The sequence below is a fragment of the Gracilinanus agilis genome, chromosome 6 (genome assembly GCF_016433145.1).
Source record: "Gracilinanus agilis isolate LMUSP501 chromosome 6, AgileGrace, whole genome shotgun sequence".
In the NCBI taxonomy this organism is placed as follows: Eukaryota; Metazoa; Chordata; class Mammalia; order Didelphimorphia; family Didelphidae; genus Gracilinanus; species Gracilinanus agilis.
The window spans coordinates 9,630,146-9,657,338 of record NC_058135.1 but is presented as its reverse complement, the minus strand read 5'-3'; the positions used below and the strand labels follow the sequence as shown (position 1 = coordinate 9,657,338).

General features: G+C 36.2%; 1 protein-coding gene across 2 annotated transcripts in view; it reads right to left on the bottom strand.

Annotated features, from left to right (window-relative positions):
• PRDM5 (PR/SET domain 5) overlaps positions 1–27,193 on the bottom strand; it is a 271,300-nt gene that overhangs the window by 61,905 nt on the left and 182,202 nt on the right. For both annotated transcript variants that reach the window (XM_044682300.1, XM_044682301.1), the window contains exons 8-11: positions 25,230–25,314; positions 23,987–24,144; positions 10,482–10,575; positions 3,566–3,726 (exon numbers count right to left, since the gene is read on the bottom strand). In XM_044682300.1, the coding sequence (XP_044538235.1) occupies positions 3,566–3,726; positions 10,482–10,575; positions 23,987–24,144; positions 25,230–25,314 (498 nt within the window). The remainder of the gene's footprint in view (positions 1–3,565; positions 3,727–10,481; positions 10,576–23,986; positions 24,145–25,229; positions 25,315–27,193) is intronic.

Genomic DNA, 27,193 nt, shown 5'->3' with positions numbered 1-27,193 from the left:
GGTTTTCATGAAAACAGGAGGGATATGTTCACAAATATAAATAACTGCAATCAGAATTCAGCAAAATCCTCTGATGATGTTGGATAATTGCTATGCATAATACTTTACTAGAGAAGAAATAAATATTGCTTACACATTTACTGCATACAGTTCTCAGAAGGAATTTGTTGGATTAAAACTAAGATTTATATTATATAGATTTCTAGAAATTCCAGCCTGAACATCATTGCATTGCCCAATACCCTAATTTTGGAGTCTAAAAATTGAAGCCATTAAAAAAATATAAAGAAAAACCACCTTTACTTTCTTTGTTAGAATGTATTGGCTTCAATGTAGAAGATGGGCTAAACAATGAGGGTTATATGACTTGCTTAAAGTTACACAGCTGGAAAGTGAAAGATCAACGATCTAATTTGAATGCAAGACTTTCCATCTCTGGGCCTGGCTCTCAATCTAATGTACCACCTAGCTACTCCCTTGAAGCCATTAAAAAAGACATGACTACAAGCATATGACCACTTTATCAACTTAATCAGAACTGCTACTACTAGTTCCCAAAAGATATCAGAAAAAATATTATGGCTAATACACACATACACACACAGACACACTCATTTATATATAGAGAGAGAAGAGAGAGGGGGCACGGAGGGAGGAAGAATTTTGATTAAAATTATCATAGTTTAAAAAAAATTCCATCAAATCTCCAGTGGAAGTGTGTTGAAACTCAGTACAAATGAAGGAATACTTAAATGTGTTATTTGAGACAATAAAACTTTCTGAAGGGTTTCTGTAACATTTTTAGAAAACTTTTGAAAGTAAATCAAAATAGGCAGTGCACTTTCTCTAGCTCATGATTCCTTGCCAATACTTCCAGTGAGTGAATCCTTCTCTATAGAAGAAGAGTTAAGTATGCAATGGATCTCCTTTGGCCATCCAACCATAATATTTATCAGGAAAAGTTCCAATGGAAAATTCAGAAATATATGTTCCCTGCTGAACTTTTAGAGAAAAAGCAATGACTCAGTTGAAAAACTTGTTTTAGGAATCATGTGGATTTTTCATGTGGATTTTGCCTGTTCATATTCCTGGCACCCAGGAGAAAGCCTGCATCTTAGGGATCCCTATCTTTGCTGCTGGGGAATCAGAGACCACAGAAGATGCTATCTAGTAGCAGTTTCTACAAGAATTTTTTTTTCTTTCTTGGGAATTCTTTGCCTTTCTTTAAGACTAAAAAACAAGGCTTACTTTAACATCAGGGAAACATGATTTCAAATTCTGTTTCTGTGTCTTATTTGTGTGACAGTATGCATCCCTTCATTTTCAGTGCCTTAATTTCCTTATTTTTAAAACGAGAGGGCCAAATTAGAAGCTAAGGTCCTTCCAGATTTAGATCTATCATCCTATGAAAATTTCATTTTAAATTGAGAAATAATTTCATTTTAGAAAAAATTTAATTAATAGTGAGAAAAAGCAGCATAGCAGACCTAAGGAGCCGTGGGGTCAAGTCTGACTGGCTGAGAAACCCTAACTAAATCATTTAACCCTTGGTGAGCTCAAAAACCTAAGACTGTAATAAGTTAAAAAGAAGGTGACAGTCTACATTCCTAGATATAGTTTTCATACAAAGAGCTCTCTATGTCAATAGAACAATAATGTAAAAACTCCACACCTGTCCCATCCTTCAAAAAAGAGGGAAATGAAAACTAATTTATTTGTTTAACTATTTTAATTGCACAAACCTGGATTAAATAGTATATTTAATTTTAAACATACTTTATATTTGCAGCTAAAATGTACATGAAAATAAATTATTTTGTTAAAATATTTGAATTATTATATATGCAAATATAAATACATATGTATTTAAAATTTCAGAATACATAAGCTTTTTTTTCTCTTCAGTAAATAATGCAACTTATACATCTACTACTTTGGATTTTTACTGATCACTCAGGTGACAAAGTAGATGAAGAGCATGGCTTAGGGTAAGGAATTCTGTTCTAATTCCAGAATTTAAATCCTTACTAGGTGTTTGATACCAAGTAGATAATTTAATATCTTTCTACCTCAGTTTTCTTTTCTAAAAAATACACATAGCATTTATCTCATAGGATTATTGTGAAGCTCAAATGACTTAATAAAATACTTAACAATATTTACATATTTTCATTGCAAAGTACACTATAAATTAATCGTTTAAAACTGTACTGCTACTCTTAGAACATTTTATATATGTGAGTTATTGCTATTAATAATGATTTAAAAGAACAAATATTTTCCTAAATATGCATAATTATGTCAATGACTTTAAGAATTAGAAATTTTATCAAATAATGTAACTACATTATGACAGTTGCAAAGTTAATTGGGATATGTATCCCAATTAAACAGCTTCTATTCTGGAAGCATTATATGTCCATGAACGTTACAGGTACCCTGTGTCATAATCGCTAACATGTACATAGAACCTTAAGGTTTTCAGAATACTTTACGATTATTAGATCATTTAACAACCCTGAGAGGTAGATTATCCTCATTTTATAGATGAAGGAATTGAGTGGATTAGGACAGCAAGTGGTTGACTGTGGGAATTGAGTGAACCACAATGATTCCATCTTGTGCCTTAATTTTGAAGGTAGCTCAGTTCCCTTCCTCTTTACTTCTGGGCTTAGTCTGAATTCTCTCTTGGGAGAAAAGTTAATTTAATTGTGGGGATTGGGAGGAAACCTTATTGGACTGTATGAACCTTGTCACTGGAGTAGCCAATCCGCTATTTAGGGATCCTTAACCAAAGACTTAGATTAAGTTAGATTAGATTAGATTGGTCAGAAATACAGTCAGATCCTAAGATGGACAAAAGTAGTTGCTCATTATGTCTTATGTGAAAGCCAGTCCCATACTGATCAATCAGTTATTGTTTCATATTCCTTTATTTACAGATACTTGGGAAGAAATGGGACATATCTTTTACTGAATTCCCGTGAAATTGTGCCTGTTCATCTTCTCCATCCTAACTTGAAGGAAGTGCTGAATCTTTCAACCAATTAGAAATCAGATTACCTAACACTGTATTGTTTCCTTTAAATTAATTTATCTGATTTAATTGTTTTTGACATATAAAAATCTGTTTCCCTCTGTATACAAAGTCCAAGATGAGGTAGGGACTTGGTCCCTATTTGTTAGGCAACTGACATGCATCACTTAATAAATTGATACACTCAGAAGATTGAAATTATGTGTCCTCAGTCATTTCATCTTTTACTCATTACATTAGATGAGGAAACAGAAGCAGGGACAGGTGAAGTGACTTGCCCAGAGTCACACAACTATGGTCTGAGTCTGGATTTGAACTTAGATCTTCCTAACTACTGATTGAGTACTTAATCCACTGTGCCTAAATCTCCTTTATTAAGAGAATATACTTATGGGTGGTGTCTGGGACAGTGAAGGGAGAGCCTTGGGGTTAGGTCCTATAAAACAAACTGGGAATGTTTTAAAGGTTTCAGTAATAAGGGAAAGAAAATACATCAGGAATTCAAACTTGGGGTGGGCTTGTACTTACTTTTTTGTGACTTTTAAGCACAGAAGGTGTTACAAACGCCTTGTCACACAGATCACATTTGTATTTTTTGTGTCCATCATGGACCACCTGGATGTGAACATTTAAGGTATCTTTCCTTTTAAAGGTAGCATCACACTGATCACACTTGAAAGTTCTTTCACCTTGGAAACAGAAAAGTCAAATGTGAAGAGACCAAGCAAGGCTAGGGCCGTTTTTTTCTGCCAGCTAAGGGTTGTCCTTCCCCCACTAACCCAAGCTCAGACAGAAATACCTCCTATGTTTAGGAACGTAAACAAAGAAAAAAAAAGACATTTCTCCTGGATAATCTCTAACATCTGAACATCACTTCAAGCCTTCCTGTTTCCTTGGGTCCAGCTTCAGTATGAAAGGGCTCCCTTATATTCCTAGTGAACTTGTTTCTTTTTGTCTAAGATGGTTCCACATGGGCAAAGATAAAAATCTTATCTTCACTGCAGAGCTAGAGATAAAAGTCAATAGTGTCTATAAATGTAGTGGGAAATGGAACAAAAAAATCTTTTTGGACCAAAAAGGATACTTTGATTTCAATTGTTCTAAACTGACTCATTTTTTTTTTCAAAATTATGAAAAGGCTTGAATTCCTCAAATAAAATGATTTTATTCCAGTTTCTAAAGTATACTATAGCCTATGATTACCTTCATCCTTTTCTAACTGTGGTATAGCTGTCACTCCATCATGATCTGTCTCGGTCAAACTAGGAAATCAGTCCAAAGACTGTCAAATGTCAAAACTGTATCAGTAATGATTATGAGTTTATTGTTAGTTTGCTATGGCACTGTTTAAAAAAAAAAGCTGTCCATATTAACCAAGTCTTTCTGAAGATCTTTTTTAATTGTACCTTTTCCCATGACTAGCCAGCCTTTCTAATAATCTCTGCTTTTCCCTACACTAATGACTTTTTTAAAAGTTAAATTTTGAATTTATCTTAATAAATTGTACCATTTCTCTTTTGATAACTAGGAAGCAGAACAGGGGATATGAATGGAAGCAAGACTAGGAGCATCCCATATGGAAAGGTGATAATAGTCACCTTCTTCCCTTCTTCAATGACAAAGAGATTAAACAACCCTTCAAGTTATTCAGTTATTGTTGCACTTTCTAGTCATCTGTCAGTTTTCTAAAGAACACTTCAAATAAGTATTGTTCCTCTTCTTTTTTTACTGTGTGTGTGTTTGTGTGTGTGTGCATATGCATGTGTGTGTTTAGTGTGGTACTTTATAGTGGAAAGCATTTGCTATAAAACTAGACAAAAGAACAATTATAAGTTATATGAACTAATATCCTTCATAATTTTAAAGATGTAGAGAATAAGACTTCTATAAGACCCTCGTTTTCCCTTTTTTCTATTATTCTCCTTTTCTTTTCTACCATGTTCTCCAGGGTTACCTGGTTGTTATTCTTGTTCACTCATTTCATCTGTGCCCAACTCTTGGTGACATTATTTGAGGTTTTCTTGGCAAAGATATTGGAGTAGTTTGTCATTTCCTTCTCCAGATTATTTTACAGATGAGGAAACTGAGATAAACAGGGTTAAGTGATTTGCCTAGGATCATACAACTACTGTCTGAGGTCAGATCTGAACTCAGGTCTCCCTGACTCTGGGTCCACTACTCTAGCCACTGTAACATCTAGCTGCCCAATGGTACTTCAAACAAAATCCCCCCAAAAAATAAGAGAGATGTTATAGCCTATTTTCAGGGAGCAAAAGAAAAAAGCCTATGCCCTCTCTTTGACAAGTCTAGGTGGGGGCCAAAGAAAATTCTGGTTTAGGAAGATGAAGAGGTTGTATCAACAAGAATGGTGAAAGAGGCATGTGTGAACTAATTCTGAGACATGCTGGTAGAGTACAGTAATCCTGGGATGAATGTAACATGTTTATCCTTTGGTAACAGTCTTAGCTACTTGAAGGCAAGGAGACCATTTTATTTGCTTCATATATATTGCTTCTGCAGCAAAGAATAATTGTAAAAATTTCTGTTGAATTTTTACATCTTAATGAAATATCTATAAAGTGTTGATATTAGGAAAAAGAGAATTCCAGAAAAGTCACTTTTCTAATATCATTCCATCTATTCTTATATTACACATGCCAAAGTCATTTTTAAAATCAGTTGAAATAAACATCATGTATATTAAACAGGAAGGCTGACTTGTGATTTTAAAAAAGATCTTAAAAGGCTTAAAAATTTGAGTCAGATCCACAAAGATGAAATATAACAAATATAATAAGGATAAATATGGATTACCCTGAAATTCAATCAACTGTAGAAGGATGAATTGGGGAAGATATGGCTAGAAAATGGTTAATTGGAAACATGCATGGGGATTTTAATAGATAATAAATTCAATATGAATTAGGGGTAATATGATACAGCTGATAGAAACAGACTCCAGAGAAATAGGACCAGAGTTCAAATCCTAACTCTGACATTTACCATCTGTGTGATCTTCAACAATTTATTTTCCTTTCTTAATCTATAAAAACAGTTGTTTGGATTATGACATTGGAGATCCCTTCCAGCTCTTGATCTATGATATGATGATTGGGAGACAAAAAGCTAATAAAATCTTAGGCTGCATTAAGAATGCATCCAGGATGAGCAATGTGAGAGTGTGAATGTGCTCTGGCCTGATCAATCCACATGTGGACTGTTGTGTCAAGTTCAAGAGACTGATCAACTGGACAATGTCCAGGAGACTACCAGAATGGTGAAGCATCTCAAGACTGTGTTTCAAGAGGATCAGTTGAATCAAATGGGGATTCGCTTGAAGAAGAAAAGAATTAAGAGAAGGATAGTGTTAACTGCCTCCAACTATCTGAAGGGCTCTCGTGCAAGAAAAGTATAAGATTTAATCTGCAGAGTGCAGAGTATGTAGAAGAAATAGAAAAAAAAAACAACATACAGACTTTTCTTCCACCGTTGTGGAAAAACTTTCTAACCTTTAGAATAGAGCAATAGGAGAATCAGAATATAGCAGGTTTCTCTCACTGGATATAGTACTGTGATAGAGAGGAGGGTTGTGTGTTTTAAATGCAGACTAGAGTTTATAGATGGGCTGTCCCTACCTTACAAGTCCAACTAAATGCCCCTAAGAATCTTTCTAACTCTGAGGTTCTATAGTTCACCTTCTCTCCACCCCTAACTTTTTTTTTCTTTTTATGGGGAAACTACTTTGCTATTTGTTTTGGGATTGGAAAGAAATAAAATTGTCATAATTCCAGAAATCATTCTGATAAACTATTCTTCATATTCTATACAAATATTGATTTTGGTTTTCTAATATTATTTGTTTTCCCAAAGAATTAAGATAAGTTGGCTGTCACAAATTTCTATTCTCCCATGAACTTCTATTATATTATTTTTGTTAAAACTATTACTCTTACTTGATGACTATTTTTTGGAGGAGTGACATATTTGCAGTTTCATCAATGTAGGGGATTACTAGTAGAAAATATTACTTCATTGGTTCAGATTGGTAACTTCTCTATAATGTTTAGTTTTTCAAGCTCTTCCTGAGGCACCAAGATATTTAACATGTCCCCAGTCACAGAGATGTTGAATGACCAACATTCAGATTCATGGTATGGATATGTCAGAGATAGTACTCAACTTCATGGAGGGTTTTCTATACAATAGTGTCTTTCACATTTTTCTTTTAGTGATTTTAAATGAAGATTGATAGACACTTTTTAAACTAGCTAAACAACTGGGAAGCTCATTTAAAAAAGATTTGATTAATATGTTTTTAGTACAAGTGATTTCATTCAAATAATATCAGTTATACTTATAGAGATATTCATGTAGACTCAAGTATCCAATTACTTGTTACCTTTAATCTCATGCTTCTCTCATTGTCTAAAAGCTAATAAATGGAATGAAAAGCATTAGATCTTTCCAATTATTTATTCACTTTTGCTATGAGAAATCAAGTTACATTGTGCAAGGAGAAACTTTCCAGACTGTTGGGTCAATATTTAGTCACATGAATTTACTGTTATTAGTAGAACTGATTTGTCTAAATCCTATTCTAAAAACAAGCAATAATCTTACAAAAGTTTGTTTTAAAAAATAACAAAATACTATTGAAGTAACAAAGTTACAAAACAACAATTCTATTTCTTAACTTGTCTTGTATAGAAGATTGGGAATCAGTTGCATGATGCATAACAATACCTTCAGAACTAAGAAACCTGGATCTAAGCTAGGCACCAAAAGCATTTAAGAGATGTAGCACCCTTTTTCTCAGTGGGAAGAAGCTTAATATCATTATGTAGCATTTATAGAAGTCATAACAATTTGGCCCTTTTGTTATCAAGCTTTAATATTCACAACTAAAGGAATTCCTCCAAGATGCATCTTTCTTTTAAATATATTATCTGAATCCATGAGTCTTTTTGCCTTAAAAAAATCCTCTCAATATTTCAACTTCTATAGAATAGTAAAATGTGAACTAGTCTAGAAAGATACAACTTCATGTCATATATAGCATGTTAAGGTAAAAGAAAGAAAACACACAAGCATTCATGCCATGATTCCAAAGTTAAGGACAAACATAGTGAAGAAGAGCTTAGATTTTTCAATCTCTGAAAAAAAAGTAAAAGTCACTTTTCTAAAATCCAGCATAATTATGATTTTTTTCCTTAAGTCTCTAGGTTCACAAAATTGATGTTCTTAAAAAATTGTAGCCATTATATAACCTAATAAAGAAGAAGGGAAGAAAAAAAGGAAGAAAAAACTCTGAGTTTAGATTTGTTGGAACAGTTCTCCAATATATATTTATATATATAACATATATTTTTTAATCCTGCTTTTTTTCATTGAACAAAAACTGCTCCCCAACTTTGGAAGGAACTGAACTCCTGAAAAGAGATTCAAATATTTCATTGGATGGAAGGGGGTGGTCTTGACTAAAAATGGAAATAGCATCCAAAACTGGGGTATACAAGGCCCCAGCCTTGTATCTAAAATGACCTTGAGACACCAGAATGAAGAGCAAAATATGAGATGAAATTTAATAAGGACCAATGTAAAGTCTTATATTAGGTTTGTATAATAAAATATATGAGTAAAAGACATTCCCAGTCAATAGTGCTTAAGAAAAAAAATGAGGGATCTGAGAGGGTTGTGAGCCCCAACAGAAGCTGTATCATAGGTAGCAGTCACACCTTGGTAAAACCATCTTGGACAGGCTAAACCAGAATAAGGGTACTGACAGGCCTCAAAATCCTCAGTAATTTAGGGGGAATATCTGCCCCCCAAGTATGTGAAGACTTTCCCAGGCAGAATGGGTGGATGAGAACAATTCATCCAAGTGGCCATAAAAGTGGCTAAAACAGGCATTTTAGATTTTGGTCAGTCATCAAAGACTATAAGGTCTTCCACTGCATCCTAGGCCATCACCAGTCATCCTGATTTTTATCCTGCCATTGGACTTCAATGACTCCAGCAGAGAAAATGAGGCCATTGACTCTGCACAACACTGCTCCATTTAAATCCAATCATGCTCAAGTTGAAACATCATCATTATCATGCCATTGGTACTCTTTAAAAATGAAGGACAAACAACAATAATAACAAGTTCCAACATAAGTCAACTGGTAAATAAAAAAAAGTGACCTCAGGTGACATTAATAAAAGCATAATATTTTGAATGAAAGAAATGATAATTAGATGATGGATTCTATCCTGCTCACTCCTGGCATGTGATGCATAGATATGGGCACTATAGTTTAGGAAGGACACTGAAAGATAGAAATGTATGGTTGAGAGGACTTGCCAAACAAAGATCAGGTGAAGGAACTGATGGCATCTAACTTGCAGAAGAGAAGAATGAACTGACTTTGATGGGTCATCATGTGAAAGGAAGAGTAGGATAATAATTCTTGTCCTCAGCGGACAAAATTAACAATAATGAGAAGAGTCATAGAAAGAGGATGTGTTCAATTTAAAGAAATACTTGTTCACAGTTAGAGTCATCTAATGAGTCCAGTTGCCTTTTATATTTGAGAGATTCCATGTTCCTAAGACTCCAGGATTTATGTTATGCACTTTTTAAGAATTGAATGCATGTCCGTTCCAAATAAGCAAGAAATCTGAGAGAGTGCAGTTTAGTGGAAAGACTATTGCCCCGGAAGGCAAGAACCTTAGACTCTCAGTTCATTTCTGTCATCAATTCATAGTTTGAATTTAGATGCCACAATTCACCTTGGTATCTGTTTCCTCCCGGATTAAAAAAGTGGACTAATGAGTGTTAGACTATATGATACCCAAGTTCCATAAGACCACAAGTCTTTTCTGATAGTTCAGAGCGATTCCTTTCAGTGTTCCAGTCATGGCAAAGAACTGTGTTTTGGAACATTTTTCAGTAAATTCAGAGACCACTCCTTGAGCCCCAAAATCCATTGTAGTGGAAAATTTAAACAGGACTTTGGCATAAAACTTAGGAAGAAATCAAGTTTACTTGGAAATCATTAGAACATAGAAACAAAGGTCTTGAATTTGATTCTGAATTTCCCCTTTTTAGAAGTTAGGAGTATAGATGTTAGAGACTATGTATTCCAACCATTTTATTGTACAGAGGAGAAACTGAAGCCAAAGTCATGTGTGTGTGTGTGTGTGTGTGTGTGTGTGTGTGTGTGTGTGTGTGTGTGTGTGTAAAGAAAGCTAGGATATAAATAGGTCCCAAACTTCACATTTCTTTTATGAAGATAGAGCCTTCACAAAATTTAACTCAGTCAACAATTCTCTATGGGTTGAAGGGCTTCCATGAGGCTTCTCCTGAGATGGCTTGACTAAGTCAGCATGAGCTTGAGGAGTATGGTAACCCTTTCTTTGCCCTTTTGCCCTCTAACCAACTGCCTGAATTGGCACTTACTGTTATGTATTAGCAGGTGTCTCTGCAAAGAGAAGGGGGTCCGGAACAAAGCTTTGCATTCCTCACACTGGAAGGGCCTCTCCTCAGAGTGGGTCTGCAGATGAAAGAGTGTGTCAGGTGAGAGGACCAGGAACATCAATTAGTCATTTCAGAAATGGAAGCTGCTTGGGGTTTGTAGTAGAAGAGTGGAAGGGAGAGAATGTTGAAAAGGTCATAGCAAACTGCAATGTCACTGGAGTGAAAATGGCTGGTTGCTCTCTGTACATGAGGTGTTTACCAGGCTTTCTGGTAAAGAATTCAGACAAACCTTTTCAGAAAAACTGTTATAAACATGCCATATTCCAACCTTTGGCTTTTGGAGCATGCTATTCCCCCAAGGCTGGAATGCCCTCCCTGCTCACTTCTATCTCTCAGTATCCCTAATTTCCTTCAAGGTTCAGCTGTAAGTGCCTTGTCCTTTGTGAGACCATTTCTCTGATCTTTCTTCCCCTGACTCCTCATTGTTAATGCACTTCTCTCTGGTAATAAGTTTATTTGTTTATTACTGCACATATTTGCATCACTTATTCCTTTGATTGGAATACAAGATCCCTGAGATCAGGGCCTGTTCTTTGTTTTGTTTTCTGTGGCCTCAGTGACTAACACAGTCCCTGACACATATGTGCTTAATAGATGCTTCTTAAATGAATAAATGAATGACTGACACTTGTGTAATGTTCAGTTATGTAATAATGTTACAAATGTGTTTCATTTGACCCTCACAAGAGCTCTGTTAGGTAATATGAGCAGTATCCTTAGCCTCATTTCTCAGTTTCAGAAAAACCTAGAAATGCTAGCTGATTTTCCTAGGTTCATATAGCTCCAAGCAGAGAATGGAGCTGGGACTTAAATTCCTATCTTTTGACTCTGGCCATTAAGCCAAACTGCCTTCTTTCTTTCATAGTAATGGCCTGATAGCACAATACAGAGCTTGCTAACAAGAGGTACGTAATGTAAACTAGGATTATAGAAATAGTGACATTAAACAATTCATGACGTGTTATTCTATAATGTAATAAGAGATTGATATATTGCTGCCTATTATATAGAATGATTAAAACCTAAAACTTTGCAATATATAACATGTTAAAACAATAATATCTACATAATATTATAATGTTATATGGATATACAAAATTATCATCATATATAATACAGTATAAAATAGATTGTGGAAGCTAGCTGGCACAGCAGATGGTGATAAAAGACAAGACTTAAGTTCAAATCGAATCTCAGATACTTACTAGCTGTTTGACCCTGGGCAAATCTCTTAACTTCTGTCTGCCTCAGTTTCAACTATAAAATGGAGTTAATAGCAACATCTACCCTAAGAGGGTTGCTATAAGGAAGAGATGAGATCATATTTGTAAAGCACTCGACACAGTGCCTGCCTGATACATAGCAGGTACTGTTATGGAATAAATAGGCAATTTGGTATAGGGAGGAGTAAAGGGGTTAGGTGAGTAATGAAGGGATGAATGGGTTGTATAATAGGAAGGTAAGGGAATGAATGGGAGTATAGGAGAGGATGTTCAAACAGTCCAAGACACTGAGGCTAGAGTCAGAGGGTACTGGGAGGAAATAGGCTGGGTTCTTCAGACAGGGAAGATATCTCTATGGTACAAGAGAATTAGGTCAGTCAGAAATGTTTAGATCAAGGTTGGGGATTTCTCTTGTTAATTTCTAAAGTCCCTTGAAGGAGGAGTTAAAGGCTCCTCCCTGCCAGTGAAATTGATGTCTCCAGGAAGTCTTGGCAGGGTACTTCCTGCCCAAAATGGATGCCTAGGTTTCCCTCAAGAAATAAAAGGAAAGAAATTCTCCCCTCTTCAACCCTTGTCTTAAACTTTAATACGATGATTCACCAGAGGCTTTGTATAGGTAACAAAGGGGATTTATTTATGTCTGGGATAATCAGAGGGAAGGAGGTTTTAGAGTTCTCTAACTGTTGCTAGGGAGAAAGCTGAGGCTGGGGGAAGGGTCATAGGAGAGGATCAGACTGAGAGAGGCCTGCTCTCCCAGTCAGGAAGATTTCACTGTCCTGAAGTAAAAGTATTTATCAAATCACTAAATAAGGGGTGGCTTGTTTTAAGGATGTCCTACTTGTGTACAGAAGCCAAACCCACAATGTCCAACCACCAAAACCACCCTTTCTCCCAGGGCCCAATGGGGAAATTCAGGGGAAATAATGGGGGTGTGAATGGAGATATCAGGGAGAGGTCCAGAGAAATCAAGCTAGGTACAAATGCCCCAAAGACCATCCATAGGCCAATGCAGAAGCCAAAAGGCAAAAGCCCTTCAGTTGGAGCTTCAGCACTATTTATAGAATCAGGCTCCAACTGTCTTTTTGTGAACATTCTAAAACTTCTAACTGCCAGGGCTGTACAGTTGAATTTGCAAAAGCAAAACAAAAACAAAAACAAACAAAAAAAAACTATTGCTGCAATCCTGCATTACAGTACTTAATGAATGCTTATCTCCCTGCCACTCTCCCACATACAATATGATATGATAGGATCATAGAGAAAAGCTATGAGCACTTCAAAGGCAATCTAATCTGACCCCTCCATTTTGCAGCTGAGAAAACTGAGGTTCAAAGAGGGTAATCCCTTTGCTCAAGATCACATAGGTCAGAAGAGCCCAAGCCTGGACTTGAACTCAGCTAGTCTTCCTATAAATTTAATACCTTTTGATTGATTTTTTGTTCTACATCGAAGCCCTCAGGCAAATCAAAATAGCAGATGAAGCAAAGGGCAATGGAAAAGAAAATGATGGGCATAAGTACACTGAAGTATTTTCCCTTCTCCCAATAATGGCACATATGTGAAAAAAAGAAAAAAATTGGAGGCCCAATATATAGCAGGAATGAGAGAAGGAATGACTTGAAGACTATATTTCTATTCCCAAGCCACTAAAAGACTTAGAGAAGGGTTCTGAACTTTCCTTCACAGACATAAAGGGGAAACTGAGGCTGGAAGACACTAAGCTTACCCAATGTCACAGAGCTATTAAGTGCTTGAGGCAGATTTCAATATATATAGTCTAAGTGCATTAAAAACTTAAAAAATAAAATCTATTCATGCATGTTTACTTAGACTAATAACACTTGTGAAAAATTATGTTTGCCTTGAAATAGTGACACAAAAAGAAATGTAATTGCTTGAAAAGTACATAATTTGATTATTGAGAACGTCAAATGTTATTAATAGACTTAAGGAATGATCTTGTCTTGAAATGTTGTCAAAGTATCCACATGAGTAGGTGGCTCAGTGGATTGAGAGCCAGGCATAGAAATGGGAGGACCTGGGTTCATATCTGGCCTCAAACACTTTCTAGCTGTGTGACCCTGGGCAAGTCACTTAATTCCCATTGCTTGGCTCTTACCACTCTTCTGTGTTAGAACCAATACACAGTACTGATTCTAAGACAGAAGGTAAGGGTTATTTTTTGGTTTTCTTTTTTTTAACAGGGGAACCAATTGTGTAAACTGAGGCAAAAAAGGTCAGTTACATGGTTTAAGGCTAATCAATCAATAATTTTTCATTTGCTTACTTTATGCTAAGTACTAGAGATATAGGCACAGAAATAGGATGATTGCTCTCAAAGAGCTTATACTATAATTCAGATGATAGGGATGGGGCACAATAAAATGTACATTTCAACAATACATATACAAGGCATATAAAAGGTAACATTAGTTCTGAGGTGACCAGGAATGATCTCCATTAATGCAAAGAGTATCTTATTTGGGAATAGAAAGCAAGCAGGTAGGACTGGCCCATCTAGTACAGTAGGAGATGAATTTTAAATGCAAAAGCAAGAAGCTTATATCTGATCCTAGAAGTAATAAGGAATGGCTGGAATTTAATGAATGACATGATCAGACCTGCAGTGCAGTAAACCACATTGGTGAATTCTGATTCTTATTTATAGTATGTGAAAATTCTCTGTTCTTTCACTCTTTGCAAGCTCTGTATTGAGAGGTATTTCATTTCTGTAATGTCATTTTCAAAGAAAGAGATACTCCTTTGAGGTGGCAACTTATAGGTCGGCAATGAATGAAGTGAGAAAAGGGTGGAGTCCAGGCTTTACAATATCATGAAAAGAACTGGCTCATATTTTGACCATAAAGTCTTTCTAATCTGATAAATGGTCAAAGTCAAGGGATAAATCCAAGACCGAGTGAAAGAACATTCTTTTTACAAAGATTACCCCCACATAATAGGCTGATTGGATAAGTTCTGCCCACTGAGAGTCATGGCAGAGAAGCCAACAACATGCCAGTCAAATCAATAAGCATGTAAGCTCCTACTATATGCCAGTCACTGTGCTAAGCTCTAGGCCAACAAAGAAAGGCAAAATCAGTCCCAGCTTTTGAGAAGTTCAAAGTCTAAGGGGAGAGACAACATGCAAATAACTATATATAGTTATTTGCATGTATATATATATATATGTATGTATAACTAGACAGGAAAATAGACAGACAGACAGACATAGATAGACAGATAGACGGACGGATGGATGGATGGAAAGATGGATGGAAGGATGGATAGATTTTCCAAATTGTATGACCTCTTCACTATAAGTCTTAGCCTATTACAATCTTTGTAGAAATTATTGATGGCATCAGCATGTTAAAATGGAACACATTATGTAGGTCCATGAAAAAGTCATCAAAAATAGATTATGAGAAGCTGCTATGTAGCTCAGTGGAAAGAGAACCAGACACGGAGATAGGAGGTCCTGGGTTCAAATTTGACCTGACACTTCCTAGCTGTGTGACCCTAGACAAGTCACCTAACTCTAACTGCCTAGCCATTACTGCTCTTCTGCCTTGGTACAGATACTTAATATAGATATTGTCTTAGACAGAAGGTAAGAATTTTTTTAAAAAGAAAGTAGATTCTGTCACTTTTAAAACACTTTTCCTAAGTGGGTGGATTCTGCCTACTTATTAATCCCCTAACCTTCCCCCAAAAAGTACTTTTAAAAATATTTTTTTCAGATTTAGAGCTATAAGAAACCTTAGAAGTTATCCAATCCAACACCTTCATTTTCAAGAAAAGAAAACTACATCTCAAAAATGGTAAGTGACTTGTGGTAGAGTCACACAGCTAGCAGCAAATGAAAGAATCAGGATTTAAAATAAGGTCCCCTGACTCCAAGTTCAGTGCTCTTTCCAGTATACCACACTGCTTCTATTGCATACATTTGGTATTGATTTCAATATGCATAAGTCTTTTCTTCCCAAAAGTTTGCAAGCTTCTTGAAGGTAAAGATAATTTTGTTTTTGTCCAACATCCCCAGTATAAGTGATGCATTTAAAAGGCTAATTGAGATATAAATATAAAGAAAACCAACATTCACAAAACCTGAACAAAACAAAGTCTTTGCATGCTATGTGATTATAATGATTCAACGTGGCTAGGAAGTAGCATTCAGAAAATGCTCCTTCTTCAAAGAAGTGGAATACTATGAGTGTGATCCATGTATATTCTGTCATGCTCAAATGATGTGTCCATGAGTTATGTTGAAATACTTTTCTCTCTGTCGCTGTGTGCCTTAGTCTTTCTTTCTTATTCTTGAAGGGGGAGAATAGAATATCTTTGGAAATTAAGTTGATGTCAAAATAAAATCTAAAAATAAATTTCCTAAAGGAAAAAAAAAAGCTTGTTGTGAGACTGAAGAGATAAATGAATTCCTCTGCATGCCACGACAAAATCTGAATCCCAACTGATTAAGGCTGCAAGGACCCCCCAAAAATATATGTGAAAATATCAAGTCCTTTTGGAGCAACTTAGAGAAAGCATTTCAAACTTGCTTCAGCAGGACTTCTGATGTTATTTCTCTGTGGGAATTGCTGAATTGGTAAATTCCTCACCACAGTCATCAAATATTAACCTTATGGCAGGAGTAAAACTTTCATCAGGGTCATTTCAAGCTGAGTTGTAAATGTGTCCATCAGTAATACGAGCTTTGCCACATAACCCTGTATTTTACTGGAAATTCCACTTATTCAGTAGGTCATGTTCAGGACATAAAGATCGGTATGAATATTCTTGGAAAAATCCAGAAATCAAGAAAATTTAGGGGAAACAACCAGTTGGGAGGTTTTTGCTAGAACTGTTATTTTTTCCCTAAAAATATTTGGTTCCCCCCAAGCTTGACAATATGTCCTAAGCGTATGACCTTCCCTGAGGGGCAGGACATAAACTGAAGTTACATAAAAGGCTTGTCTTCTTGCCTTCAAAGTCAGTGGATTAAATTTTTACTGCTAGCTTTAAAATGAGTTCCTTAAAAGCAGCCACTTTTCCATCCAGGAAAATGGAATCTGGGAATAGAATAGAGAAATCAGTTTTTCTAAAGGGTAACTCATCAAATACACTTTGAGGCTCTTAGCACAGTAGATGCAGGTGCCCATGTTCTCAGCAGAGGTCACTGGATTCCATAAAACCTAACAAAAGTCTCTGCCACGGTTCTGCCACCATCTTTGGTTGGAACAGCATGTACCTGGGTTCTCTAATCCCATCTGGCTTGGTCTATAAGCCTGAAAAGCTAAGTAAGGTGCTGGGCACCTATGAAATGTATTACTGACCAACTCATGACTTCCAGTGTCTAGTAGTACATACTCAACGTGTTCGTGAGGGGAACAATCCTTTCTGATGATTGGATAAGTCTACCAAAGCAGGACTTGAACACTGAGCCTAGAGTCACTTCCCTGCTATCTTATGTGCAGGGTGATTATAGGTGATATGCAAGCCTAAATCAGGGGCCTTTAAGAGCCAGCTAAACCCTGCTCATCAGAACTAAGAGCTAAAATTTCAGTGAGAGTACTTACATCTCCAAAATTGACATATGCTTCAAATAACATGACTTATTTGATTGCAGTCTTGACTTAAGAAAGTGATGGAAAAAACATTGATAATGTAGGTTAAACATTTTTAATGTGGTGTGTGTGTGTGTGTGTGTGTGTGTTTCCCTCAGAGAGTTGATCATTAAACATACCAACAAACTCCTAGACTTAATGGCCCACGCACTAAGGAGAAAATAAATATAATGCATGTTTACATAGCATTTGATATTTATAAATTATTTAAGACCATTCTCTTATTTGAATCTTGCAACAACCTGTAAGATAAGTCATTTTGTTTCTTCTTATTGGTATTCTCACTGATGTTATAATGGCCAGTGTGGAGCAGTAGATAGAGAGAGAGAATCTCAGAGCCAGGGAAACCTTCCTCTGACCCATCTTGGTTGTGTGCTCCTAGGCAAGCTCCCAGTGTTCTTGATCGCTTTAGCAAATGTTCAGTTTCCGAGAAGATGCTGACTTGCCATGGTAGATGGATTTCCTTAGTAGCAGTTCCCGAAATATTTGAAATTACAGCTCAAGTGCTTATCCCTATCCATTTTACCAGTAAAGAAATTGAGGCTTAGAGTGATTAACCTGAGAATGACAGAGAAAGAAGGTGATTGAGCCAGGGATGCCAAGGCAGATCTGATTCTCAACTCTGGCTTCTTTTCACTGTGCCATGCCTGTCTCTTCCCAGACCATACTGCCTCTGCCCTTGAACTATGTCATTTCAGTTATGCCTCTCATGTGATCCATCCAATTGTTAGCACACATTGCCAAAAATAGACATTTCTTAATATTTAATTTGTTTACCCTTTTTTTTTAATCATACTTATGCTATACATTTTGTATGATACTCATCTTACATAGTTGTGCCCCAATGGAATGAAGCTTCTTGAAGGCAAATACTATTTGATTTTCGTCTCTGTATACCCAATGAATGCCTATACAATGCCTGGCATGTGGTAGGTACTTAAAGCATGCTTTTGGCTTGAAATAAATCCAAGAAACTCAATCCTATTGAGTCTTGAACCCCTGAGGGTGAAAAAAATACTCTGAGAAATTTTTTTTTTATTTCTCAGGTCTTACTGTCTGTTGGGAAAGCCTGTCTTCACTTTCTCACTTGAAGTAAAAATTTCTCTAAATGTTTTTTAGTATTGACTCTTTCATGCCAAGAGGCTGATGCCATCTTTATCAGCACTGCCTGTTTGTTTCCCATTTCTCCCAGGCAGTGATAGGTTTCACTTCTAGCAATCCCTCACTTCGAGAAGTTTCAGAAACTATAATTTCCAGCAGTGGGTTAATTTAGGAAGAAAAAAAAATTCTTTTCTTAAAAAGAAAAGAATATGCTAATGGCATCCTCCTTGCAGATGCAAAAGTCTATTCGGGTGGCAAGAAATGGCCCCTTTGAGGACTCAGTCATCTAGTCAGTTCCAATAAAAGTTCAAAAAAATTCGGTTTAATTCAACAAAAACTAATTAAGCAATTACTACAATACACCAGGCACTGTACTGGGCCTGTAGAAAGACATAGAAGGAATGGTCACTGGCTTCAAACCGCTTACTCTCTACAAGTTGACATCTGCATATTTCCTAGGGCAGACTTGGCCTCCCCAGCTAACCCGATGAGTTCACAGGTTGAAGGTGGTTTCTGTTTGTTTCTATTCCCAGATTCAGAAGTAAAACAAGTACTGCGGCAAAACAAAGGAGAAAACATGAAGCCCATGAATTCAGATCATTCTCTAGACACCAGGGCCTGAAGGGGAAATAAATAGCTTTCCATGCAGTTGGAAAGCTGCATGATCTCATTTCTACAGATGATCACGTTCCAGACATTTAACTAATGTTGGCTCAGGCAAAAAGGCTTTTTCTTAAACTCCACCCATAATCTGAAATGTCACCACCATTATAGATGAAATATTCTCAATGAAATTCTCATAGAAATGTAGCCAATCTCTTTCTCACAATGATACAGATGTTTGCTAGAGACAAACAGTTTAATGTTTAGAAAACCCATTTCTGATTTTAAATATAAAACACACATTTGCTCTCTATGCCATGAAGGGGCAGGGTACCATACTATACTGTACTGATTTTCACATTTGAAAACTAATTTAAGACTGTTTTCCATAAAATTTTTTCCACATTTGTCACATGTGTTCATTACTCACCTTTTCAAAATCCAGTGAGAAAAATACTGAAAAATTAAACGGGTCATTATTTCATTGATTCATTATTTTCTGATCCCTTTATAATCTGTTCTAAATTATTGCAGAAAATGGGAACATCTACCTTAAGAAAAAACAAAATGTGTATAATTATTTGCAGATAGATTATTATTAACAATATTAATAAGTACCTCAAACTCATAACAGAATAACTCATAATAGCAACTTCTAAGTGGCCATATTTTTCCTTATGAAGCCTATAAACACAATTCAAAATATCCAAAATTCAAAATGATGCCTAAGAAAGAAAACTACTTGTACATCATAGAACATAGGTAACCAGTATGTGAAACAAAAGAAAGAAGCACCAGCTCTGGAGTCAGTCTGGGTTCAAATCCTGGATCTACTGCTTTGTCATATAAGGGAATTCGCTTGTTTCCACTCGCCTCAGTTTCCTCACCTGTAAAATGAGACACTTGCTATAGATACCCCTGAGGTTCCATCTAGCCCTAGATTTATGAGCTATGATCTTATGAATTAGAATTAATTAGAAGATAGCTCATGTCTCTGCACAATTCACCTCTATGCCAGACATACTCATGCTCCCTAATGTCCAAGAGCCAGTTACAGGTTATTGTTCAGTCGTTTCAGTTGTGCCCACCTCTTCATGACCCAAGTTGAGGTTTTCTTGGCAAAGATACTATAGTGGTTTCCCATTTCCTTCTCCAGTTCATTTTAGAAATAAGGAAACTGAGGTAAACAGGCTTGTTAAATAACTTGCCCAAGATCACAACACTACTAAGTGTTTGAGTCCATATTTGAGTTCATGGAGATGTGTCTCCCTGATTCCAAACCCAGCATTCTATCTACTGCACCACTTAGCTGCCCACCAATGGCAGAGGGCTTCTTTTGTTTATTTAATATCATCCAAGAGTGAACAAACTATTGTTTGCTGTAAGAATTGTCCAGGAGATGAAGTGGACTTCTGCAAATGCTAAAATAGCTTTAATTTAATCCATTTTTATTCAATTCATGTAGCAGACATTGTGTTAAGCACTGAAATGAATGATACCCTCTTGGATTGACTGCAATGAAGACTAAATCTACACTGGAATAGAGGCTGATGGGGCCTGGCCTTGCTGCAATAGATAAGGATATCTATAGAGTCACCAAATAGTTCCTGACTACCATTTTTAAAAATCCTCTTATTTTTAAGCTATTTTTTCTGTCTTCTTCTCTGCCCTCAGGCTACTCACTGCCATTTTTTGCTTCTATCAACGTTTTACCTATTTCTAGTCACTCTGACTTTTCATATTTTAGGGATTTCTAAGTCAGCCATGAAGGGGCTCTGGATGAGTCACTCAAAACAAACAAACAAACAAACAAACAAACCCCTGGAAAACTGTGATAAGTTTGGGTGCATGGATTCTGGCTAGTGAACACTGGGAAACAAGTTAATGCAGATGTTAACAGTGGTGCGCTACTTAACTGGCTTAACAACCAAAAAATTACCAAGTATACATGACCCACATTTAAGTTTAATCTGAATTATTAGCATTTTCTCCTTGATTTAAGTCAACAATCAAAAAAACAATCAATCAAGTCTTGATTTGTAGTGTTTGTAGACTTCTGAAGTATAAGTATTCACCATGAAATCTTAATAATCATATCTCCCAACCCAGGAAGAGCTGGCTCCAGCACACTACTGGATGCTACCCATCTCTAAAAAAAAAAATGGATATGCTCATGATTAGAAGAAAAGGAAACAATGTGAGGAAGGGGCCCAATGCAAGAAAATTACATGATTAGAAGAATTCTTAATTTATACTGCTATTTCATCCATGATGATATAAAATATTACTAATTTAGGACAATATTAAATAAAAAACAAACTTTACTGGGTTCAAGGAGAAATTGGCTCTCCTTTGACAGAAACAAATTTTACTTTTAGAAGTATCCCTTCCCAATTTCTCCCACCTGAAAATTCTTAGTTGAATGGGAACAAAAGAAAAATGATCTCCACAAAGAAATTTCAATGTTAGAGATAAGACTGGGCTTGTAATATTGTAAAAAGTAGTGACAAAAACACAATGGTGGGAAAACTAGGGAATTGCTAATAATAATTGATGTTGATGTAGTTCTTTAAAGTTTAGAAGCATTTAATATACATTATTTGAGGGAAGCCTCAGAATGACCAAGCTTCTTCTCTTGGTTCCATAGTTCTATCCATTCTGCCATACTACTGTCTTAGCCAACAAATACCATGGCTCCAACATGACCAAGAATAGGTAAATAATAAAATGGCAATAATAATAGCCAGTATTTATATAATGATTTGGGGTTTGCAAAGCACTTTAAATATATAACCTCATTTTATGCTCACCAAAATCTTGGTTCGTAGATACTATTAGTATTACCACTTAAGAGTTAGGGAAACTGGGGGTAGCTGGGTAGCTCAGTGGATTGAGAGCCAGGCCTAGATATGGGAGGTCCTGGGTTCAAATCTGACCTCAGACACTTCCCAGCTGGGTAAGTCACTTAACCCCCATTGCCTAGCCCAGGGGTTGGCAACGTACGGCTCTCGAGCCATATCTGGCTCTTTTGAGGGCCGGATAGGGCTCTTTCTGTAGGAGCCATAAAGTCCATTTTTTTTTCAGGCACTGTTACAGGAGCGGCACTGTGAGCACTGTACGGCTCTCACGAAATGACATTTTTAAAAATGTGGCATTTATGGCTCTCACGGCCAAAAAGGTTGCCGACCCCTGACCTAGCCCTTACCACTCTTCTGCCTTGGAGCCAATAACACAGTATTGACTCCAAGATGGAAGGTAAGGGTTGGAAAAAAAAGAGTTGAGGAAACTGAGGTAGACGAATGAAGTGACTTGCCCAGTCCTACAGCCAGAAAGTGTCTGAGGCATGATTGTAATTCTGTTCTTCTAGCATCCTATCACCATCCAAATATACATATATGTATGTGTGTATATATATAAAGATCTATCTATCAAGATATATCTGTATGTAGTCCACTAAATATAACTGGACTGGGATCTGGAGTAGAAGAAAAGATTACTTTGCCTTGCAGTAAAAAGTAGGGATGGGGGTCCCCTAGAGGATATTTTAGGAAATTCTCTGTAATCATGCCTACTTTGTAGGTAACCAAGAAGCTACTAAGATGGTTGTACAATTGGTTTTTGACCTTAGATTTATTGCCTACAGAAAAACTATTGGCTTTCTGCTTTGGAAATTACAGGTATCATTGTTTCTATCAGCTCTGAGTCATCATTATTACTTTCCCACGATTTATGAGTGAAGACAAGAAAGATAGTACAAAGAACCTATATCTAACTCCCAGCTCACATATAATATAAACCAAACTGTGAAAAGCTTATAAATGTCAGTGTATCAGTTTCATAACAAAAAATGAGAAGGTTCAAGAGGGTGGGCAAGCAACCAACCAGAGAAGTTTTAGAATCATTTAACTGCCAAAGTAGTATGGATGCCATTTTGATTTGGGGAGTCTAAATCCTCAGATTAAACTAATGGTCAGTAATTAAGTGAAAGTGATCAATGACTCTTGTTAGTTAATCTATGACCACCATGAGTAGATTGGGTTCATTCTGTTGGTAAACTATGGGTATGATGTCATGATTAATAACAGTTTCAGTAATTTAGCTTCCATGGTTTCCACCCCTCCCCGAAACCAGCTTTTCACCATCTTCTTATTACCGGAGAACCATAGCTAAAATGTAATATTAAAATATCCTCCTATAGGCTTGTGGATGTTTCGCTAAATGGGACCTTAGAGGTCATCTTCTCCAGTCCCTTTATTTGACTGATTCAGAAAGGCTCAGAGAAAAGAAGAGACTTTTCTATGGGTTCCAATGGCCAAAGAATTCACGATCACCTACTGTCCAAAGTTAATGCAACTTATTATTGGGTGACAGGCAAACAGTATGTCATTGGGCTTGAACTTAACGTCTTTCCAACTTTAAAGAAGCATAGTTAAGGTCGAGAGTCCTTGCCTAAAGGAGACACCTCAGTGTTATCACACTGAGGACAAGAGGAAGATGTCATTGATTACTGACAAAAATCATTAGTTATTTAGAACAGGTGAGGGCCACGCAGTCTAATGACATGGAAAAAGAAGAAGAGAGATATCAGGACAGCAGACGATGTCTGAAAATTTCTGTAATTTCAATGGTTACACTAGGATTTTTTTTTGTCCATTATTATAAGGATACGAATGCCATTGGAAGAAAGAATGTCAAGAGGGTTTTCTCCAATGTTGCCATCCCCTGTTTTATATGTCCCAATGCCATGCTAACACACACATACACATACACATACATACAAACGCACACATATTCACAGAACACACTAACAAATGCTTGAAAGGAAATGCAGCTGATGTCGGACAGATAGATTGGCAAAAAACAATGGTGAAGGTTTTACCTTTTTATGGTTCTTGTAAACATTTCTGTGGGCAAATCCTTTGCCACAAAGCTTGCATTTGTAAGGTTTGTCTTCACTGTGTATAATTTTGTGTGCGGCCACCTGATCAATCCGTTTAAAGGATTTATTGCAAACCTCACAGTTGTAGGGACGTTTTTCTGCGAAAGCAGGGGAGAGATTTAGCCACCTGGTTTAGAGGAATACAGTATGAAACTACATTGTTTTGCAAATGATTTTAACTAATGGCAGAATCAAAGAATACCTCAAAAGCAATTAGTCCAACATTCTCTATGATTTTAGATTTTAGAATCATAGATTTAGAACTCAAAGGGACTTTGACACCAGAGCCCAATCCCTTCATTTTACTGATAAAAGAAAGCGAAGCCTCAGAAACTTGCCCAGTGTCACATAGCTAATATCTGAGCGATGATTTGAACTCATGTCTTCCTAATTCCAAGCCCAGCGGCACCACTGTGCCATCTGGTGGACATTCATTTAATGAGCAATTATTAAGTTCCTATTATGTTTCAGGGACACAGAGAACAACAAAATTGTTCTTTCCATCAAGAAGCTTTATGCATTGGTGGAATTTCCCTAATAGGTGGTCATCTACTTTTGTTTGAAGACACTGGAAATTTACTCCTTGATAATAATAACTGCCATTTCTATAGAGCTTTAAGGCTTACAAAACACATCATATACATGATCTCATTTGATTTTTCACAACAACCATATGAATACTTAAGTATTATTAACTATATTTTAGAGACAATTAAGCTGAGGTACAGAAATTTTAAGTCATTTAAATTGGGTCAGAGAGCTAATCAGTATAGGAAAGAGAATCGAAACCTAGAGCTCTCCTGACTCTAAGTGCAGCATTTCCCCCCTGCTCTACAGCTTAAATCTGCCTCTTTCTAAAACTTCCACCCATTACCCCTAGTTCTGCCCTTGGAGGCCAAACAGTCTATTGCCTCCTCCATTTGACAGTCCTTCAAATTCTTGAGGCCAACTCTCATGCTCCACATAAGTCTTTTCTTTCCCATGCTAAACTTCATCAGTCCTTCTAATTCATCCTCATATGGCTAGATCTCATGGCTCTTCTCCATCCCCGCCCTTTCTCTGGACAACCACTGGTTTGTCAACGCCCTTAACAAATGTCATATTGAGAAATAAACCAACACTCAAGCTAAGTGGTGAACATTCCACAAAAGTATCAATAGAAAGAGAAAAGGGCAAAACTTACCAGAATGGGTAATCATGTGGCGCTTCAGCTGATTGGGGGTAATAAATTTCTTGTTGCATTCCTGACATTCAAAGATCTCATGGACCTGCAAAATGAAGTATTAATGAGCATTTTACTATTAGGCAGAAAGAATAACTCATAATTGATACAACAAAGTCATTCTATGTAAAGAACTCAAACCAACAACAGAATGAAGTTTTGCCTTCATTATATAATGTGCAAAACTAATAAATCTCCCAAAGTTTAGGTCTGTCTTTAGTTCTGTGATGATTGTTTTATGCTTGCATTTACATAATTTCTACACATGTCTTGATACCTGGACTCCAAGAAGGTTATCCCCATGTAGTTGAGTAGTTATTTGAATGCAATTTATCTCTATTTGCTCTTGCATTGTGTTTATAGCTGGTATTTCTAAACTTTTATCAAATAACAAACATGACAATGGACATCATTGCTTTACTCCTGATCCAATTGCACCCAATGACACAATCATGTGGTTTTAATTATTTTTAAAAAATGTTAATGTTGCAGGCAGCTGGGTTGCTCAGTGGATTGAGAGTCAGGCCTAGAGACAGAAGGTCCTGGGTTCAAATCCGGCCTCAGATACTTACCAGCTGTGTGACCCTGGGCAAGTCACGTGACCCCCATTGCCCACCCTTTCTACTCTTCCTTCCACCAAGGAGCCAATACACAGAAGTTAAGGGTTAAAAAAAATGTTAATGTGGACTATAGTGTTTATAGTTTTCTTAACATCAAAACCAATGTGCATTTCTATCATGACTTTATTCATAGTGTATAATATTTTCAATGTTATTGTAGTTTTCACCTAAAATTATATTAATACATTTATATTTATATTCATTAAAGATTCAATCTTTCTATCTTTTTTTTAAAGACATATATTTTCTCCTCGAGGCTGCTTTGTCTTCATTTCAAAAGTTTGGGAATGCAATCTCTTGGTTGTCATTTTAAAAAATTAAATCATATATTGTTTCTCTGATTTATTTCTTGATATCCATTTTTTAGGATTATATTAATTTTCACTTACATTTGAAATCTATTTTCAAAAGTCTTTCATTGCTTTTAATTTTCATTGCCCTATGATGAATAAAGGATGTGACCATCATTTCTGCATTTCTACATTTTTATATGAGGTTGTACATAACAGATTTTTGTTTTGTTTTCTTTTCTGAGTATTCATAAGGCTTCTGACCACCTTTATCTAAAGGGATTCCCCTGCCAAGGCTGCTAAACTATCAAAATAAATGGAAATGTGGTTAGTTTGTAATGATTTATTTGAGTGACCTCATGGCTGGTTCCAGCTGATAGCTATCTCCCTTTAAAAGAGCTGATCAAATTCTCATGAAGTTCCCTCATCTACCATTTGCAAAATTTTTCTTCCAATTTAAATAAAATGAGGTAACCTTCACTTGTCTTGATTTTTTTAGGCGCCTGTCCCATTCTTCACCATTTCTTAAATTTCTTAAAGAGGTTCAGTGATCACATCTGCAAGTTTTTTCGTTGTTCTGGGATTAAATTCATACGAGCCAGGAAACCTGAACTTAGTTAAATCATCTCAGTACTCTCTTATCATATTTTTATCTATCATAAAACTATATTATTTCAAACATATCTATTCTTTCCAATCATGAGATAATCTAACTTTCTGAATAAGATAAAACAATAACTTGATTTCACTTTCTACTGTATGTGACCATGACATCATCCACCCAAAGCAGCATATCTCTCTACTCTGTTCTTATTAATATTATTAACATAGATATAAGAGGTCTTTTTGTTATCCTTAGTATTGTTCAAATGGCTCTGACCCTTCCTAAAAGTCCATAATTTCTTCTATACCTAACCTTAATAATAAACCCCAGCTTCTGGCTATTATACATGGTCATTTTTGCCCAGAGATTTTCAGAGTTCTCCTTGAAGCTACATCAATATCTTTAGATGTA